This window comes from Opisthocomus hoazin, chromosome 4 (genome assembly GCF_030867145.1).
Source record: "Opisthocomus hoazin isolate bOpiHoa1 chromosome 4, bOpiHoa1.hap1, whole genome shotgun sequence".
Classification (NCBI taxonomy): domain Eukaryota; kingdom Metazoa; phylum Chordata; class Aves; order Opisthocomiformes; family Opisthocomidae; genus Opisthocomus; species Opisthocomus hoazin.
In genome coordinates this window covers 58,932,855-58,950,511 of record NC_134417.1, presented here as the reverse complement: position 1 = coordinate 58,950,511, position 17,657 = coordinate 58,932,855, and the positions used below count along the sequence as shown (strand labels likewise).

The window sequence follows — 17,657 nt, the reverse complement described above, 5'->3', positions numbered from 1 at the left end:
CTTTCAGAATGGACACACCTTCAACTTCACCCACACCTGATTTTCTACCTCACACCTCCAGGATACAGATGTGTTTATCAAAACAGGACCCAACTCCATCTTCCAGAAAACTGTGTTCCACCTGGACTCTGTGTACCACTCCTTACTCATGAATTTAACTCAGGCTTCTGTTACGAATTTTGCTCACCGTACCAGCAAAACACATCAGTAACACGAATAACTAGCTTGAAAGAAAAACAAATATTGCAAAAGTAAGCTAAACAGTGGCAATCGTTTAAATGGCTGAAAGTGAGTGCACGGCAGAATTCACAACAATTCAGTTTGCAAATTCAGTAACAGAATTAGTTTCTAACACCACAAATTATAACTTGCTAACGGGATTTAACTGCAGGCCAAATTCACAAGCATCTTCAAAGCTATGATTAAAAGGTTCAACCAAAGCAATGAGATTCCTAATATACTGTTTGATGAAATGGAATTAAAAAGAAGCTTGACAAGTACCTTGTTTGAAGGAGTTTCCAAATAGGGATTTGAAATTCTTCTGGACAGGGTCTGTAAGAAAATTTGATACAGCTTTAGTTTTGTTCTGCTTTTTGTATGGAAAAAATTTAGCAACAATCACTAGGTCTTTTAGCTACTGAAATCTAACGAAAAAGAATTTATCAAATCATCTGAGTCATCTAACTGAAGTCTGCAAATAATTTATTTTTCTTTTTATGTCAGGAAAAAGGTTGGGTAAACTCAGTTCTGTGTTGTTTACTGCATTTATTCTTGATCTGGAAGAGAAGATTAGCAAAGAGGTGGCAAAGTCTGTAGACACACAATTATTTGGGTGAATAAAGGCCAGAAGTGACAGTGAAGAATTTCAAGATAAACCCTAAAAATCTAAAAAATCTAGGTGAAAAGACAGTATCATGATGAGCTCAACCTTAAAAACAGCACGTACTAGAGGGAGTAAATGTAATTACACATCCTCTAATACCTCTTAAAGCAAACTTTATCAATTCAGTAAAGACACCTCAGGGTCACATAACACTTCTCAAAGAAGATCACTCTTCCAAATTAAATTCTTAACTGCAGTTAAAAACAATATTAGGATAAGTGAGGAATAAAATGGTGACCTGTGGGGAGGTAACTTTGCTCTAATGTAGATCAGCATTATCTCTGTCATGCCTCATGCTGAGCTGGTAACTGCATCTCAAAAAACAGATGATCCAATGTTACAGGCGATTCAGACAATAATAGTACCAGGAATAATAAAGGATTTGGATAAATTTTAGTATGGGAAGAGACAGAAAAGACTGTGACTGTACCTTATAAAGGAGAGATTACAGGAGACTTAATGCAATTAAACATAATAATGAAATGGCACAGAGAAAAGACAGCCTTTCTGTGCTCTGTTTTATGTAGCATGAGAATAACTGATCACTCAATGAAATTAGAGACGATTCATATTTGAGGAGATAGAAAGGAAAATGACACATAACTCTTCATAGCAGGGAAGTGCAAATGCCAAAACCTTACCACTGATCAATAAAGACTGGGGATTTAAAGTTATCAAATTAACAGTGAACCTGAACTCTGAAAGGCACAGACAGGGTAAACATCTCTGCGACTCAGGTTACCCCACTTTTACTCACCGTGATACTTCTATATCTTATCAATGTTGAAAGACAAGATATTGTCTACTCTGGCACTTATTGGCAGCTTTTATCTTACTACATGCCACACAAGACACAAATAAACATTGCCTAAAAGAAGTCTGGAAGTGGAACAGAAGACATTGTGCAGGTGCATTGGCAGCACAATGGGAGGACTGTGTGGTGCTCTCTCACGTTATTCCAACTTGTAGGCAGCATAATTAATTCCTCACTTTGAGGAGGATCCAATTCACATTTGGTATATTGTAATAATAATAATAAAAAAAAAAAATCATCCTTCAGACAGTGTAAGAATTACAGTATCCGTATTTCAGTAATGCCACCTGCTTCCCCCCCCCGCCCCGATATTCTTGTTACTGTATTTTTAGAAAGCAAAAGGAAGTGGCAAGGAACCACAGAAGCATGTAACACTGTTTACCCTTCCACACTCATCACAAATGTTAGTGTAGTTCCAGGCACAAGAGTAGCTCCATATGGAAATTCTGTAACGTAAAAGCTTAATTTCCTTCTCCCATACCCAACAAAGATGCCGTAAGAGTGCAACATTGCCTCAGATCCCACTTACTCTTCCTAGCCGGCACGTCATTAACACCTCGGTTCTATAGCAGCCCTACATACCACCACTTTACTTGGTCTCCGTCCAAGTCTTTCATTCAACAAGCCCCACTCACCGCAGCACCATGGCTGAAACTTATACATCGATTTCCCCCCTCCTCACTCCATTCCCAGGCTGGTGCTAACCACATTATCATCAGCAAGTTAATTCCAGCAATGCCGGTGGGAACTACAGCCCCTGGCATTGCACTGGCCTGGTCCCTGGCATTCCGAAGACAGCTGAGCCTCAGCCAGGGAAATAGTGCTAATGCAGGGTGCAGTTACATGACAGCATAAGATCAAACTCACCAAAAAGGACAAATTTGGTGGCCTTCTACAACGGGATTACAGCATTGGTGGGTAAGGGAAGAGCAACTGACATCATCTACCTGGACTTGTACAAACCATTTCATACTGTCCCACACATATCCTTGTCTCTAAAATGGAAAGACATGGATTTGACAGGTAGACCACTTGGTGGAAAAGGAATTGGCTGGATGGTCCCACTCAAAGCGTTGTGGTCAATGGCTTGACATCCAGGTGGAGACCAGTGACGAGTAGCATTCCTCAGGGGTCAGTACTGGGACCAGTGCTGTTTAACATCTTTGTTGGTGACATGGACAGTGGGATTGAGTGCACCCTTAGCAAATCTGTTGATGACACCAAGCTCTGTGGTATGGTCAACACGCTGGAGGGAAGGGATACCATGTAGAGGGACGTTGACAGGCAAGAGAGGTGGGCCTGTGTGAACTTCATGAAACTCAACAAGGCCAAGTGCAAGGTCCTGCACATGGGTCAGGGCAATCCCAAGCACAAATACAGGCTGGGCAGAGAATAGATTGAGGGCAGCCCTGAGGAGAAGGACTTGGGGGTGCTGGTTGGCGAGAAGCTCAGCATGACCTGGCAATGTGTGTTTGCAGCCCAGAAGGCCAACTGTATCCTGGGCTGCATCAAAAGAAGCGCGGCCAGCAGGTCGAGGGAGGTGATTCCGCCCCTTTGCTCCACTCTGAGACCCCCACCTGGAGTCCTGTGTCCAGCTCTGGAGCCCTCAGCATAGGAAACACATGAACCTGCTTGAGTGGGTCCGGAGGGGGGCCACAAAGATGATCAGGGGGCTAGAGCTCCTCCAATACGAGGACAGGCTGAGAGAGTTGGGGTTGTTTAGCCTAGAGCAGAGCAGGCTCCGAGGAGACCTTACATCAGCCTTCCAACACTTAAAGGGGGCCTACAGGAAAGATGGAGAAGGACTCTTTATCAGGGAGCGTAGCGATAGGACAAGGGTGACAGTTTTGAACTGGAAGAGGGTAGATTTAGATTAGATATTAGAAAGAAATTCCAAGGAGTCTGCAAAAGATGATTGAGGCTGAAAATTAGTAGAGGGGAAAAAAAAAAAAAAAATCTTCTAGTTTATCCTTCAAACCCCACAGTACTAGTTCTGGTACAGGGGAGACAGAAAAGGAATTCACAGCACTGAAATGAGAGAAGGAAGACAGGACAACAGCTTCTGTTGGCGGCAGTCTGAACCCATATGAGCCTGGAGCAAGCACGAAACACTGGAGAACCCAGGAGAGTACATTTAGCCTGCCGTGTAGAAACCTACACACAAAACAATTCTACAAACATAAGAAAATGGAAACTGCACAGGAGAAAACAAGACAAAAGTAGAAGTGGCATTCTGGAATAGAAAAAATTGTCTTTCCTGTTAATGCTAGTGCAGCCTGTGTAATGTTGAAACACTCCATGCAGTTAGGCTGAAATTCATATCAAATTTTAGGAGTTTATGTCCTAGCTACCAAGCTAGATCCCCTTTCTCCCATCCCCCCCCTCCTTTTTTTTTTGTAAAAAAAAAAAAAACTTGCCTCAATAAATATTTAGCTAGCACAAAATCCTTTCATTTTGTGCTATTGAGCACACTTCAGTAGACTCTACTTCGGCTGTTAGGGACAAACTGGGCAGTCCCCTTACAGAGAGAGGAAGAAGAGGGAGTGGATCGGAGGTCCAGGCTTTGTTTGAACACCCCAAACTTCAGGCTGCTATGTGGGGGAAGCACCACTCCTTCCGGAAGTTATTTGGTAAATGTAGGCTGCTTCTTCCAAATGATTTTGACACACACACCCCAATTCAAAATACACTTGCAAATAACTCTTACAATGAGCCAAAATGTTCTTTGAAAGCAAATTAATTAGTCATCAAGCAAACAAGTCATCTCTCATGAAAACTACCTTGGAACAGCTATTGCTGCCCCTGCCAAGTGCTGCTTTCCAGGCACTGCTAACCCAGCGTTCCCCTGTGCCTCTCCACCAGCTTAAGGAGAAGCTTTGCCAAACCATGAGTTGGGGAGGAGATGGGGATGAAACAGCAGATATGGTCCTGGGACAGAAGACCATATGTGGAGCAGATCCAGAGCACTGGGTGTCCTCCAGGAGGGCTCTCCCATCACACATGAGTAGGTGGGCATAGGTGGCTTCAGCTTCCCTGCTGGGGATGCAGGAAGAAAGATCTGGTGCCTTGGGGTGGGCAATTAGGAGCGTGAAGTATGAATGTGGCATGGGGATGGCATCCTAGCTTGGGAACATGACTGGCACATGACAGCAGAAGACAGTTTAGACAGGTGGCCCAAGAGAAGATTTTGGAACAGGACTGCTGGGATCCAAATCTGAACACACCACAGATAGTTTAGTCTGAAATTGGGAAAAATTATAAAGGAGTTTACTGTGGTATTTAAAACCACTAGAAACACAGGGAGCAGAGCAACGGTGTTAAAAGGATGGGAGGATTAGAATAAAGTGACCAGCAAGCCATTTTAAACAACCAAAAGGAAACTGTGCTTTACAATCCATATGACCAGCTCATGGAATTTTTAGCCAAAAAATCAAGTACTCCAGCTAGATCTTTAAAAGTGGTAGCTAATTCAATGACTGATATTACTGTGCAAGGTCTGTATCTGGGTTTAAATTAGTATTGCTTCAACTGGACAATTATTTTTAAACAAGTTGAGAATCTCTGCCATTATTTAAAACTAAGCATGTGAAGATAATCATGATAATATTTTAAAATACGAGCACAAACTGGTATTTGAAAGGTTTGGAGAGAAATTCCCCCATGACATAGCACACAACATGATGGCACATTTTGGTCTCCACTGGAAAAATCAGGCTACATCTTACGTGAGACACTGACTTAGTTCTTTACTCAGCAAAGTACTGAACTGGGTCCACTATAGCAACTCACTACGCGTTTACTAAACCTGGTTAATGTTCTAATCAAGGGCTAAAGATACTATACAGCATGTTTTCAGAATATCTGAGATACTTTTGAATTTTTTCCTCATTTTTAGATTTGTGGTTTTGCTTTGGCCTCACCTCAGCTTCTGAGGATGACTTGCCTACAAGTTGCTTGTGCTTTGCCTCCTGCCCAAGCTGTTCCAACAACTGCTGATATTTCTGCTATTGCCAGCACTGCAGTCGCAGTAGCATCAGCAATGCTCCATACATCTGCTAGCAATTTAATCACCATCATTCTCAGAAAGAAACAAAGCAAGAGTGCTTCGAACTCCAGTTCAAGTACTTTCCTCAGCTGGGATTTAGTACAGTGATAGCAGCCAGCAAACTGTCTACACCAGAAGTCATGCTGTAACACTACAGACAAGGTCATAGAAATTGTAGAAAAATAATTTCAAATATGGGGCAAATGTTTTGCCTTTCTTCTAAGAGCTTCTGATATTCCTGTGCAGTTAGCAAGGAAAAAAAAGCTTTGGCAAAAATAGGAAAGTAAGAAATTCTTTTTATTAATCAAGATTATTCCTTTTTCTAAATCTTTTACAGCAGGGTTTATATTAAAACTGAAAGAAACAAGAAAAGGCAGAATCAGAGCTCTTCCCCCCCAGCTAATTGTTTAAGCTTCCAAGTTTTTCAAATAACTAGGTTTTTAACTGGTTGTGGTACCAAAAATTGAGCATAATGCCACATTACAAGTTTGCAATGCACAATCAAATATTACCTGTATTCAGTTTAAAAAACACAACAATATTTGTCTGTTTGACGAGGGCTTGATTTGCAAACATGCCCATTATCAACTCCACACTGCTGAGCAGTTCTAGGAACATTTTTGTGTACAAATATAAGAAAACAGTTGTTCATAGTTTCAGCGCACTATCACTGTGTCCCTAAAGAATTCAGTATAGCACTTGTGCATTCAAAATTGGATTACTCAGTATACTTAAAATTAAGCAACTTCTTCAGTGTCATGTTCTATCAGGGCTTATTGCCTAAATATAAATAGCCTGAAAAAAAATCATCTCATTTTGAAATGCACATGGTGTGGCACAGACTACCTGGTAATGAGATCGTCTCTATTCCCTGACAGGTGAATTCTGCAACTACTCAGCACCTGAATCTAAACTGGCTAACGTGACCACAAAGGAAATTATAATTCAGACAGATTTCCGACAAGCATTTAAGCATCCAAGCCTAAAATACACTTTCACAAGTGTTCATGTTGGAAACTTCTCACATTCCAACCATGAGAGACAGTCTACAGAAAAGGATAACAAATAAAGCTGAAAACAAATTCAGTCTCAGAAACAAACATCTGTTTGTGCTTTTCTCTCTTTATTAATCATTCAACTCTGATAATACAGTGGTCTAAGAAAAAATTAAAAAAAAAAATATATCCATCAGGATATTTACTTAATTTCCCTCAGGCTTCTCTCCCACTCCATGCACAAATCAAAAAGTAATTATTTTTTTCCTAGACAGATTTCTTTCTCTCATTACAAACCATGACAATGATAATGCCATAACAGCAACAGAAACTACTGCAACTGTTAAAACTGTTGGAACCCTGAGGGTTTTTTCTTCAAAATGATTTGCTGCAGTTGCTGCAAGCAAGCAGCTATAATAATTAGAGAGTTTCCACTCCAGCCCTGATCTGAACACGAATTCTGGAACAAGGTTGGGCTGCACCTGCCCGACAAACCCTTCTCAACCTGCAACACAAGAAGGCAGCAATTTCTGCAGAAGTAAATGCTCATTTATTCCCAGTGCTTATTCGTGCCAGGAAACGAAAGGGGGAAGGGAGAGAAAATTACTAAACAATTTGGCTTTTCACTTTGTCACCTTCGAATTCTGGCATTTGACATCGCTTGCCACTGTCTAAATTACAGGGGTTTTAAGCAGAAATAAGACATGGGTGCTGTGCTGAGTAGATTAAATGCTACCCTTGTTTGAGGGTGGCTAGATACAGGGAGTGCTGCCATGAATCCCAATCCGTTTCCATGTGGCAGCAGATTTTAGCTCGTGGTTGCTAAGGCACAGCAAGCAGAGTTGGTTGGGAAGGTAGCTGACTTTCAGCAGATATCATTCACATGAAACCGCAGAAGATGCCTGACTTTCTGCCAAATAATATTTGTAACAACCAACCTTCCCCCACTGCTCCTCCTGAAACCTGCTGTCAGAATTCACGGATAACAGAGAACAACCAATGGAGCAGTTCTCTCTATTAATATTTATTTAAGACTAAATATAAAACTCTTTATAAAGGATCTGCTTTATAAAGCAAAGATCTTCCCCTGATCATCTCAAACTTCACATACTTAGGTGCAGCATAAAAAGGGGAAAAAATCTGTAAAAAGAGCAATCTGTATTCAGCAGAGCTTGCAACGTAGGGTTCCCAGGTGAGCCTGCAAAGCTCTCTGGAGAAATCCAAGCAGGTCACTAGTGAAAGGAAACCAAAGAATATATTCTCACCTGTTTTCTGTATTAAAAAAAAACACTTCTGAAGTAAGTTATTTCACAAAAGGGAAACCCACAACTCATGATTCATTGTCACCTCCCCCAAAACAGAAAGGGATCTGTGAAGAAATTCACTGCTCTTTATAAAGATGAGCAGTGCTCTTTAGGTTTAAAGACTTACTTCTAAGACAACAACAGTCAGGGAAGCAATGCGTTTAGAAGCTTTTTTGTATTTTCCGGTACCTACCAAACTAAATACGGCTGAATGGGTTTATGCTTCAAACGAAACTCATTTTTAGTTAGTCTGGCATAAACCAAGTCTCCATAGCCTAGCAAGGAGTGTAATTTAGTGCACAAGAAAAATTTTGCTTGCAATGATCTTTACCCAAAAGAAGTTAACAATAGAAAAAAATAGAAGACAATACAGCAGGAATGGCTATTTGCTCCTCTTCTCCAGTACTATCATGGGAGAAAAGCCCTGGATAAATCCAGGAAGGCACCAACACTGGCCCGAACCTCCTCTGTCCATATCCTGTGCCTCAAATAAAGCTCTGGCATCCTGACACAGAAGCCAACTCAGTCTGAAAGGGTGGAGTGGTGAACTGGCAGAGGGGGATGCCTGGGTTAGAGAAATTTTATGTTCCTTAAGAAAAGAAGATGGCCTCTCTCCTGTTAACGATGCTTTTCCAAGACCAGATAGAAGTACCTTAAAATGAGGCTGCTGACGAGCAGGTTGTGTCCTCCCTCCACCTCCTGCTTCACACTCCCATCCCCACTGCTCTTCTCCTTCATGCTTCCACATGTGTCTGTGAAGCCACGTCCTGAACCAAGCTGAAGGACCGATAGCTTTGAACTGGCTTATTAAATCACAGTCCATTTTAGCTGAGATTATTTCCCTCCACCAGGTCACGGGGGAGCCACACAAACACGATGGTCAGCAAGGTGGGTGGCAGGGGCACAGGCGAAAGCCGTGGGACGAGTAGGGAGGCAGGAAGGGACAGCTGTGCTCAGAGGAAGCACTTGTTTATGCTGTATTAAAACTACGCAAGGAATGATGGCGCAAAACACGCCTAATAAATCCTCTGTGTCTCTGCTCTGACAACATTAAAAGGAAGTTAACTTTGCCCACAAAAAAAAAAAACCAAAACTCAAAGATGTCGGTAATTGGGAACTTCACCTCCCACCTTCATGTTCATAAAAGTGCATCAGTCTAAGTAAAACACAAATCCCATATTTAAATTCCTAGATCAGCTGCGGACTGCATGGGCTACAGCCATAGTTTGTAGTATAGAAACAGAGCTTACACAAGTTTTCTTTTCTCTCTTATAAAAATATTATGGGCATTTTTCAACTCAAATCCTAATAAAATGTTTGCAGTGAGAGTTCATTAAATATTAAAAGCATCAGAATTTTACTGCTTTTTATCATGCTTTATATAGCATTAGAATACAGAGCGTACACTTAACTGACTATTCTCGTTCCTTCATTAGGCTGACTTCAATGCAACATTTGTGCTGTAGTTTGCCATTTGAGCCATACCTTTCCTAATGCTGCCTTAAAAGCTCCCCAGTGCATTTCACTCCTCCTGGCTGTCAGCAACACTTCACAGGAAAGCAGCATCCTCCCTTTTTTTCAGTACAAAATAGGCACTGTACAGACTGTCACTGTAGGAATTTAGCAATATTGCTGCATTTATTTATCTTTAAAACTCAGCACCTAATAAGTACAGTAGATGGTCTTTGTAATCTGCCATTGTGTTCCTGGCCATCAGCATCTGGTTTGGCTTTGACGTGGAGGGCAGCACACAAGAGCAGGTAGGAGGGAATTTTTTAGTGATTATTAAAATTTTATGCAACTATTAATATTTCTAATGATGCAAGTTATCATTTAATAATACATTACTTGGAACTTTCAAAAGAATGCGCATTGGATATGTCACTATAACTAAAAAGATGTTCCCAATGACAGGTTACCATTTCTTTTCAGACAGATCTAAATGAAGACATCAACAGTGAAAAGACAGATCAGGAGCAGGAAAATGCGTATTGTCTGCTTACTTAAAAGCTTTTCAAAGTACCTCTGTTGGCACATTTCTTGTGTTGCCAGCAAAATACCTTCTCACAACACATTTCCAAATAAAAAAGGAAAGCAGCTTGGCACATCAGTTTGGCAAAAACATTCTGCCAGCCAGGCTCACAAGGATGCATTAGTAAAAAGAAATTTCACAGGGAAATTGTGTGTCAAACACAAGAACTACTGCCCAGGCTGTGCAATCTCCTTCCTGCAGTTTTCATAACTTGACCAGACAAGGACCTGCACAACTGCTCTCGCTTTGAAGTTAGCCCTGCTTGGACCAGGGACCGGATCAGACAGCCTCTGGGAGATCCTTTCGAACCCAAACTATTCTGTAATTTTCTACTGCTTCTTCACTCCCAGAAACAACTTGATTCTGCTGCTCAAACCAGCTGCATCAGGCATACGAGATGAAGTCTGTGAAGCTGCAGAGCAACCAGAAACACTTTTCTAGACACACTCTGTGCTTAAAAAGGCTCTTAAAATCACATATTTTCATGCTAGCCTTTCAGCAAAACTTCTCCCCACCACTTTACCCAATGTGCCAGGTCCCAGCTGATGAGGAGCCAATGTACCTCTGCTGTCAACATTACTGCAGATAATGCTGGTGCCAGCTCATGGACTTCAGTGACCCACATTTGTCAGTGGCTGAATATAACAAAAATTTTAAAGCAGACAATCAACTAAGCAAGTGATTCATCTCACCTGTCGCTACCAACCACCCATTATATAGATGTAAGTTCAAATGTACCCTCTCTGGTGTCAGGCAAGATCAGCATGGTTCTGTACTTGATTTTCCCCAGCACAGGCTCAGGAGCCTTCTTGTGAACTGCCCCCATGACTCTGCTGCGAGGATGCTCACCACTGCCCCAAGAATTATAACCAGCAGAAGGAAAAAAATATCCAATATTGCTGCAGCTATTTCAGCGAACACAGATGCAGAAACAAAGCTTCCAACACTAGCAAATATTCACTAAATCAGCTGTGGATGATGTGGACCATAAATAGCTAAAAACGTCATAGAATCATAGAATAGTTTGGGTTGGAAGGGACCTTTATAGGTCAGCTAGTCCAACACCCCCCGCAGTGAGCAGGGACATCTTCCACTAGATCAGGTTGCTTAGACGTTAATACAAAGTATATATATAATTGAATAAGAAAATTCATTAAAATCTTAAATTATTCAGAAGCAATTTACAAATAAAAAGCTAGTTTTACAGATTTCAATAACTACAGTATTTTTAATGTTTCAAGTACAGAAAGATGAAGTTAAAGTTCAGTGCTTTGATTATGATTTATGAAAATACCTCACAGTAAATTGCATCAATTCAGTTTACTGTTTGAAAAATGCCTACGTTTCTGGTAACTTTTTTTTTTTTGCATGAGCTGCACACTAATAGTCCACGCATTGATTTACAAGTGTGCAAAGGTATGTGTTTAATGTCCCTGTTCTTTAATGCCGAAGCTCTCAGAAAGCTCCACTTTTACCACTGCCTGCACAGAAGGTACATCACCCTGTCATTTCCCAAACCTTGTTCCTAGAAGTAGAGCACAGTTACTCCTTTGAGGTACAAAGCGTTGAAATCCTTTACTCTTTTTTTCTGAGAAACCAATTTTCTGATTTTGCAGAGACCAACTGACCTACTGGATAAAGCACCAGACTGTTCAGCGTACCTCTGTTTTATTCCTCAACCTGGTGCGGTCACAACCTTCAGCAAGTCGCTTCCCTTCCCATGCAATGGGAACGTCCATGACCACTCCGCTCTGCAAAGCGCTTTGAGACCCACTGGTAAAGACCAGCTATCAGCTAAGGACCAGAAGCACCCAAGCTCTCTGCCACAGAGCCAAGGTAGCCTCACATTAAGTTCATATGCCTACAGGACATTTAAAACACAACAAATCATTAATAAAACTGCCAACTTTTGCTTTTCTTGCTTCTGAGGTTTTCAGAGAGTGAGGGGGGCCTCCAAGCTGGGTGAACAAGCTCTGGTTAAAGAAGTTTGCATTACAGCCTTACTTTGAGAATCTGCAGCACTGTTGTTTGTATTGGCAGCACTCCGTTATGTGACCTCTTGGGAACAATATTAATTTCACTGACAGTAGCTCTTGGCACAAGCCGGTGCCAACCTGCTATGGACTGGATAGTGGGAGTTCTAAACCACTTCCAGAAGAACAGCTGTAAATTTACTTTTTTGTCGAAAAACCATTAAAGTTTAACTATTTATTTTCATGAAGCTGTCAAGGTCTTACTGTACAGCAGGCTTAAAAAGCACTCAATATGCACAGAAAGAAAAAAAGTCGTTCCCTTGGATCACACAAGCAATTTCTTGGCAAAGTAGACCCAGGAACTCTTCACCTGCTCTCAGCAGAGCCTCAGCACTGCTTGGAGGTTTGTTACCAGTGCCTTCAAACAGTCTGCAGAATGGGATCACACTAACCCTGATAACATCCTTTTTGTGCTTGAAAACCTTTGGTCTGACTGTTGAAGCAGGAACAAATAAAAACTCAAGTGCACTCCATCTCCCAAGGGAGGTCTGTTACCCCCGTGTTGGGGAGGGACTTGAAAAACAAGGCAGTTCAAAAGTCTCTGCTGCTGTGCCAGAACCCACTGCACGTCTATCATTCAATCCTGATTACTTAGCCGATAGAGCAACATGGGCAGTAGTGTGCAATAACCATTAGATATGGAACGGGATTAGAACATGAAGTGGAGTTCAGCGTACACGAACAACCATTAAAAGCAGCTTAGGTAAATTTAGCTTTCACTAGACCGAGAAGTTATAGAATCAGAAAATATCATAGATGCAAGACACAGATGAGTTGTAAACTTTTAGACATGGAGAAACAGCTCAAGCGCCAAGTACCTAACACATCCGAGTTTTACTTAGTACGATAAGATCATAACCAAATAATATAAATGACATCTTACGCAGATTAAGCTGTTAAGAAAGTCAAAGATGTGCTTAACACCTCCATAAGGTCACAGAAACTGTTCACACATCTTTAGATAGGAACCTCCTTCATGAACATAGGTTCAAGAAAAGAAGAACAGAGTCTTTGAAATTAGTGCCTAAAGAGGTAGATTTCCTTACTGGTATTCTTTACCCTTAATATTTATTACCTGTCTTTCTTCTGATATGTATCTTTATTTTAATTCTTTATTCATATAGCAATTGTTTGCACACAGTTGATACTACTAAAGCACATGGATATGTCACATCATGTCTATGCTGCATTATTCTGAATTTACTTGCTGCAAAATTTACTCACTCTAAACTCAATTTAGTCTACAAGTCCTTCCTCTTCCTGCTGTGGAAGTCTGATCCCTCTGTGTGAGGGCTGCGAGTTTCTTTGTCTCTTGAGACTTTCCAGTTGGTACCAGGGAGTTCTCATTTTGATCACTATTTTGAAGGGTAGGACCTTGCTCCAACAAGAGACATTTGAAAAGGTCATGAAGGGAACTAGTCTTTGTTAGTGTTCTCCACATTCATAATTTATTTTCAAGACAGCATGGGCGAGACCAGACAGGGCCCACACAGGTGATCCCTGCACCTCTCCTCAGGCTTAGAATACAGATGTTCAACCAATCTCAGTTTAAGCAAAAAGCCACAAAATTTGACAACCTACTCTCACAAGATGAATGCCCTCTGTGATATCTCACTCAAAATTCACAGCAAAAGGAAGTATTACACTGTGTTGCACTAAACCTTTATGTGGAGAAAGTATATATGAAAAAACTATCTTAGACAGCCTAACTAAATAAACAAACAAACAAATATTCCTTCACTTGGTCTTGCATCAGTCTCTTGTCCCACATGAGGTCATTAATCCTGGTAATTTGCCAGCCTTCAGAAAAAAAAAAAACCCTCCAGCAAAACTAGAAGCAGTATTTAAAGCATAAAGTTCCTATCCCTTTGTTTCATTCCTTATATGCATTTAGAAGCCTTTAAACAATTAAAAAGGTACTTTTTTCCTCCCTTTACAAGAAAGGTACTATTCCTTAAACAGGAAAAAAACCCTCAAAATTTGAGTCAAAGGATTAGAAGACTTTTCTATTTGTACATCTGATTAAATTATCTGAATTAATTAACCTTTAATTGCATTTCCAATTGTTATCTAGTTTTGCATCCCAACAGAAGTTCCACCATATGATGTCTATATACTAGTCAATCTTACTCCCGTATTCAAAGGCATATGAAAAAAAAAAAGAGAGTGCTCAAGTGTAAATTAGCATGAAAAACTTGCATGCAGTGGAAAAAAAGAAGTCCATAGTATTACTACAGTGCAGGGATCCGAGGTGAATTGTATGTTACGCAGCTGAATATACATGCCCGCATAAGATGTGTGTCATGATAAAGCGATTGAATTCTCTATGATTTCAACAAGATGTTTGTACATCAGGTGCTGTAAAGAAGATTACTCCTCCAGAGGAACTGCCTGCGGGTTACCTATCTCACCACGTAACACACCGGACATCCACCAGATATGGGGATAGTCCAGAAAATATGTATCAGATGATCATGCTAAAGGTTTAACTGTAGCTGGCACAGTCCAGTGAAACTCTATTAAGCAGCCTTCCTACTCAACTGATTATTAGCTTTTGTTTTAAAACAGAAGTCTTCTGGCTTGAATGTTGTGGATGACCTTTTTCAGGCCGTTTCAAAACACATATGAGGCAGTAACCACAGCCTGCACCTGCAGAATCTGAAATAATAACCCAGTAGATTCTGAAATAATAACCCAGAAGAGTATCTCATCCCTCACTAAAGACAGCTGTCATAGCACTACAACTATTTTTAACAAAACACTCATTAGAACACGTAAAAGAGAAGCAGAAGGACACAATGTGAATGTAAGCACGCTTATCAGTCGTGTGAACCAGGGTACATAAAAGAAAAGTAGAATAGCCTCTGCATTACTCACAGTCAAAGTACAGCTGAGTGCATCCTGAACAAAGCAGCCTCAAAGAGCCAGCAGAACAGCCCACCGATGCCGTAGTACCATCAGAGGAAAGGACTCACACATCGCTGCATTTCTACAGGGTTACATTTCCACTGCCTGAGGACAGTCAGGCCTGGCAGCCAGTGCTAGGAAAGAGTACATTTGAGGAGCTTCTGACCACCAAGACTAAGCAGCAGCTCGCTCATTCCCTGTGCTACTTGGAGCTGCATCCTCCTTGCCCTACCACGCACAACTCTGTCCAGGGCTCTTCCAGGATCCTCCTATACATATCCATGTAAAACAGCAACACGGAACTGAGCTACCGTCTGCTTCACAAGACTGAGCCTTCACCCAAGATCCTTGAAAGGGCGCTTTGTCCCATGGAAATAAAAGGACCAGAGGTAAAGACTGACCACGTTTTGTCAGGTCTAGGGGTAAAGAGAATGAACTTTCTTCCTCTTTAATATTCTGTGTTATAGCCAACGCTTGAAATATCGATCACTTCAATATGCTGTTATCCTCCTTCCACTTTCCCACTGTATCCAGGTTACCAGCCCACTCAGATTTAAAAGTCAGTAATAAATATCATTTTAAGTCAGCAAATGTTTTCTGACCCACGCAAAGCAGGAGGCAGGAAAGAGAGAGGAGAGCAGAGAGAGATGGGAACTGCTGTCTTTACAAGTTGGTTCAAGCAATATACCCATAGAAGATACTAATTTGTTAAAGAATTTGGATTGAAATCCGGGAAGCAAAATGATCCACAAGATTAGTATACTGCAGTATTCCCCACCACAGTGACTGATCTGTCAGAGACTAGCAGAGATGCTCTACCTGTGTTTCTGTAAACACTAACAAAAAACAAGATGTCAGTGGCATCCTAACTGTCTGCTGTGACACTCAGTCTGCCCTCACCAGTTCACCAAGCAAGCCCGGGCCAGCCTGCATGCCCTACCAAAGTAGGTAATACCTGTTCAGACTCTTCCAGCCCCTTCACCATGACAACCTCAAAAGCCCATCCAGCTCAACAGCTCATTCTGCAGCAAGGACTCCCGAGCCATTGGTTAAACTCTGACACTATAGCAGATTGATGGCAAATCACCACTTACTGTAAGAGACCTTCATTTTGAGATACGCTGTCTTCAAGAACCAGTTGATTCTCACCCCAGTCAACTTGCTCGCTGCTCCTTCCTTTCACACGCCAGCTTTTTAGAAATTACTTCGAACCAGCCCTTGACTCAGTGGAACCACCACAAAAAAAACCACATGGGCTTCACCAATTTCACCTAAGCCAGCCTAAGCCTATGGGATAACGTATCTATTTGGTCACCTCTCAAGTGCGAAAAATAACTGTAGCAAAATTAAACAGAGTTTCAGCACCTTCTTGGTACATAGATACACACACAGGGACTTCTTCAAAAGGCAAAGCTTGCAAAAAGATTAACAAAAGGCTTTTTCACCTCTAATCTATGTGGCTGCCTTTTCTCTAAGCAATGCCATCATGTCAGTTGTGGGCACTGGACACACCAGCATTAGTTAACTGGAGAGGGCCTCGAGGACACCATTCCTGGTCAGTAAACCCTTGCCTTGGAATTCACCTCCCTGCTCCCTCCACCAGAATCTGATGGAAAGATCAGATGGGTTCAGGAACAACAAAGTAATGGGAATGAGAATGCTCTGGGGTTTGGAAGATTACACCCCAGGTTTGTTCGCATGTTTTTAGCGTGCCTCATGCTTGTTGACATTTTTAACTTTTCCACTTGTGCCAAGAGATAACAATGACTAACTTAGGAGGGAAAAAGTCACGGTATAAAGAAACAAGCATACACATAGTGAAACTGAAGTTGGCTCAGGCTGAAAAGAAGATGACTCACAGACCCTCAGTATTCAGCTGTGTTTCTAAAAGTCAGATAACACCAAGAACTGCTAAAGCAAGGGATAAAGATTCAGTCTGTTTCCTTGCTTAATTCAAATAAAAAATAAAAATATAAAAAAAAAGAAATCAGATTTCCAGTTTTGGAATCCCATAAAATCTATCATTAGCTCTTCATGACAGGGGACAATTTTTACTCAGGTTTATAAAAAGAAATTATTATTGTCTCTGGATAGCTTCACTGGAGTTATTTTTATTTACAGAATGGAAGAATGTAACATTTCCTTATCTACTCCCACCATCCTGCCATAAATTTTCCTGTAACACATTTTGCTATTAATAAGCAACTGAATTAGGTCCTTTTCTACAGTCACAATAAAAGGATTCTCAAAGAGTGTAAGGTTGCATTGTTTTTAAGACCACAATTTTGATTTAATAAGCAGTGTTGCTCTGTTAGCTACACTTCATGCTTAAATGCAGAAGTCCACTACAGAGACATTTTGTGTCTCTGTTTTTAATACAGAGCTTTACAAGATTAGAGAACAGCTGTCTAACGTGACATTCTTCAAAAATCTTTGGTGATTAACCCGTTAGATAGTTTTGTCCACCCATTGAACAGGAGCTTGAATATTCTTACATTTCTTACAAGAACAGGAAAGCTTTTGACACAGTATGTTGTCACAAGGTCAAGACTGACATGATATTGGCTGGTTTTCTTGCAAGTTCAGAGGCCATCTACACAGCAACACTCTACAGCTGTACCTCCAGCTTCAACAGAGATAGTAT

The 17,657-nt window shown here is 41.1% G+C and overlaps 1 protein-coding gene across 1 annotated transcript in view; it reads right to left on the bottom strand.

Annotated features, from left to right (window-relative positions):
- The window catches only part of RAPGEF5 (Rap guanine nucleotide exchange factor 5), a 166,050-nt gene that overhangs the window by 136,517 nt on the left and 11,876 nt on the right, over window positions 1–17,657 (bottom strand). The window contains exon 2 of the mRNA XM_075419178.1: window positions 502–552. Within this exon, the coding sequence (XP_075275293.1) occupies window positions 502–552 (51 nt within the window). The remainder of the gene's footprint in view (window positions 1–501; window positions 553–17,657) is intronic.